The 3,648-nt window shown below is 41.4% G+C and overlaps 2 protein-coding genes across 2 annotated transcripts; both read right to left on the bottom strand.

Moving 5' to 3' along the window:
* Nucleotides 1-688: 688 nt before the first annotated feature.
* Nucleotides 689-1,540, bottom strand: LOC131077697 (subtilisin-like protease SBT1.6). The gene has a single exon (XM_058015238.1). It carries the CDS (start codon nucleotides 1,538-1,540, stop codon nucleotides 689-691), a length of 852 nt encoding a protein of 283 aa, XP_057871221.1.
* A 44-nt stretch (nucleotides 1,541-1,584) lies between these two features.
* On the bottom strand, nucleotides 1,585-2,931 carry LOC131077698 (subtilisin-like protease SBT1.6). The gene has a single exon (XM_058015239.1). The coding sequence runs from the start codon at nucleotides 2,929-2,931 to the stop codon at nucleotides 1,585-1,587; it is 1,347 nt and encodes a 448-aa protein (XP_057871222.1).
* Between the last annotated feature and the right edge of the window lie 717 nt (nucleotides 2,932-3,648).

Below are 3,648 nucleotides of genomic sequence, written 5' to 3'. Positions count from 1 at the left end.
CCCACTAGTATTTATAAAATTTCCTATTTGTTCAAACTCTGCTTCCTTAATTTGATTTTTGAATGGTAATTAAGAATAATGAATTCATATGCTGATCTTTATATAGTCACAAAGTTGTTGCTAAAGCATTTTTGATTGTCATACATTCTGTGTTCAGTCCTTATACTGATCTTTATATAGTCGATAAATTGTTACAAAAGCATTTTTGCTTGTCACACATTTTGTATTCAGTCCTTCAAATGATTGCATTACATGCAGTACTGCCTACTTTCTTTTGGTTTGTAATTTTTCTGTTTATAACATTTGAATTGTTGAATCAGTCTATTTCTACACATTTCCGATGGTTTACTCCAGCTTTAAATGTGTTTAAATCAGTCTAAGCCAGTATAACATTTGAATTGATACCTATTCCTTTTCAGAAGCTTGTACAAGTCAAAAAGTGTAACAGAGAATTAATATTATCGACCTCTAATATACTCTTGCCTCTTAATTCCTTCACTTCGAACTGAGACCCAAACCAAAAAAAAAAGAAGAAAGAAGAGAGTATTAAACATTCATTTATATCATTAAAAAGGATAAGACGATTACATTTTTAATAAAGAAGCTTAAGAAACTTGACATTTGACTAGAGTGGCAGAGATGTAATGTCTATAGAAGATCGGATGTCATGAGAAGAAACCAAGACTTATTACAGAAACAGTGCCGTCACAGGACTCTTTACAACATGTCCTTTCTCATCTTTCCAGCTAAAATCTCCGTATAGCACAAATGTGTCTCCCATAACTTCTTCGACTTCCACTGTTACTTTAAACTCGAGCACCTCCAATTTGTATTTGAATTGAAGAGCGTCCGGAACAACTTTCACTTTCAGTCCCTTCTGAACCTCCACAACCGCCACATAAGACGATATGTGCTCTCCCACGTTTGTCAGTTGTCTGGTGAATGTGGCAGAGGATGAGGTGGCGGCATTCCTCTGGAAGATCGCTGTCAGGGATGGATAGTTGAGAGCATCATAGCCCAACTGGAGGCCGCTCGGACATCCATCAATAGGCTTTCCAATGATTAGTCGAATTTCGGGAAGCCTGTAGAGAGTGCACAGATACGAGACGTAATCTTCCCAGGTTAGGTTGTAGACGAGTCCGGGGTCGAGAGCTTTCTGAGGATCAACGTGGCCTGCACCAATATCAAAAGGCGTTGCGGCGCTGCCATCGTAGCCTTGGTCGGCGATTGGGTGGTGGTCATCCGTGAACGTATACGAAGTGGTCATGATTGCGGACCTGATCGCCCCGGGACTCCAGTTCCTGTGCACAGCTTTCAGTAAAACGGCCAATCCAGCCACATGGGGACATGCCATGGATGTTCCGGAGTCGATAGCATAACCGCTTGCGATAGTGGGAAGTGAGGCTGCTAGAATATTTACACCCGGCGCTGTAACATCAGGCTTGAGGATATGTGGGCTTGGTAGATACGGCCCTCTAGACGAAAAACGCGCCAAAGCAGGTGCAGGTTGAGCTTCCACGCCTTTCATCGTCAAACCCATCTCTATTTGAACAACAGGCCTTATAAATGACGAAGCATATCGCACTAGCGCCGCTCCATCTTCGGGTTTAAGCAACACCAGAGGAAAGTGTGGTTAGGGTAGACCGAAAAACTGTCCGTCCCCAACACCAATAACAAGGCCCGGACTCCGAGTAGCTTCAAATCCTCTATCAGGGAATCGCTGACACTGGTGCACAACAGCACCGCTCCCTTGAGCTTCACGTGGAAGCTCCTGTGGCATGATGGTTCTCCCTTTTCATAAACCAGAGCGCTCTCAGAAATATAATAGTGAGAGGTCTCCTCATTTGTGTAGAAGCATGCCGCTTTTATGATGCTGCTGTCGCCCAGCTTGACAACAGCCTCGTAATCTCTGTCAATGGTGCTCGCAGCGATGCTGAAGATCCACGGCGCCCCGTTGTCTAGAATTCCCCGTGCCGGGCCTGCGTTGCCAGCGGCGCAGACGACCAGAACGCCTGCCTTTACAGCCTGGAAGGCTCCCTGGGCGATTGCGTCACGGAAAAAGGGATTCCAAGCCGAGTGGGCCAAGGAAATTGAGAGAGACAGAACGTCGACTCCATCTTTAACTGCGGCTTCCATTGCAGCCAGCACATCAGCTCCCTGAAGAGGACGATTTGACCATGCAACCTTGTACATGGCGACTCGGGCCGCGGGAGCTACGCCATGAGCAGTACCCGAAGCATAGCCGTAGAAATTTACATCTTTTACATAGTTACCTGCCGCCGTCGATGAAACATGGGTTCCATGCCCATGAAAGTCTCTGGGTGAGGCGTAATCATTCTCCATGTCGATACTTCCATATTTGGCCACCACCGCTTGTTTATAGGAGCGGGCTCCTATCAGCTTGCGGTTGCAGAGAGAACTCGGAAAGTCTGCTGTGTTTTCGCAGCCTCCCCTCCATCTTCTGGGGACTGGTCCCACATTTGTGTCATAAAAGCTTGCGGTCTCTGGCCAAATCCCACTGTCTAATATGCCCACGATTACATCTTGCCCGAACAGCGCCTCGGGCAACAGGCCCTTGTCAGGTCTGAGTCCCAGAAACTCAGGCGAACGCGTAGTGAGCATTATTCCCTCTTTACTAGGGAAAGATGCTAGGTGGCCTGGCATCTCCTCTAGCACATCTAATTGACTCTGTGTGAGCATGGCACTGAAGCCATGCATCACACTGTCATAGATGTAGATGGGCATATCATCTTCATCGCCTTTTACAGTTGAAATTATGGACTTGTACCAATCTGCGGGAGATCGGAATACTTCTGGCATCTCAGTATTATCCATATGGATAATAAATAAATTTGCAGGCTCCAAGCTTCCTGCAACAAAACTAACCATGCACAGTGCTGAAATCACAACAGAGACGCTCCCTAATTCCATATCTACACACATCTAATCGCTTCAACTCGAAATGCATTTCAATAACTCTAACCCAGTAGCTTTTATAACATTCTCTATCTCTTCAAACTCCGTTTTCTTAATTCAAATTAACCTTTAATAATTAATCAAGAATAGTCACATTTTTTGCATTTTCAATGATTACCTGCGTTCTTTTCATTTCTGGTTTCTTTCAAATATTCCCTATATCATCCCAGACTGATTGAATCGTATCTACACCCAAACAGGAAGGGTAGTTGAATGAAATCAAATTTATTAAATTATTTAATTAATACATCAATCATTAAACATTATGTTTCTAAACTAATATGCATCTTATGCATCTAAGGAATGTACAAGCATATATATATGTGTATGTGTATGTGTATGTGTATGTGTATGTGTATATATGTATGTGTATGTGTATGTGTATGTGTATGTGTATGTGTATATATGTATGTGTATATATTTATATGTATATGTATATGTATATGTATATATATATGTATATATATGTATGTGTATATATGTATACGTATATATATATATATATATATATATATATATATATATATATATATATATATATATATATATATATATATATAAAGTCAGTTGAAATAGAAAGAGATTAAAGATAATATTTAAATTGGTTAAATACTTGAAACTAATATATCAATTGTTAAATTTATAAATTGAAACTAATATGTGTCTTCTCTA

This window comes from Cryptomeria japonica, chromosome 8 (genome assembly GCF_030272615.1).
Source record: "Cryptomeria japonica chromosome 8, Sugi_1.0, whole genome shotgun sequence".
NCBI classification, from domain to species: Eukaryota; Viridiplantae; Streptophyta; class Pinopsida; order Cupressales; family Cupressaceae; genus Cryptomeria; species Cryptomeria japonica.
This window is presented reverse-complemented; position numbering and strand designations above follow the sequence as displayed.

What these genes read in the sequence shown, in the direction of transcription:
- LOC131077697 (XM_058015238.1), bottom strand. Translation starts at nt 1,540, where the DNA reads ATGGGTTTGACGATGAAAGGCGTGGAAGCTCAACCTGCACCTGCTTTG.
- LOC131077698 (XM_058015239.1), bottom strand. Translation starts at nt 2,931, where the DNA reads ATGGAATTAGGGAGCGTCTCTGTTGTGATTTCAGCACTGTGCATGGTT.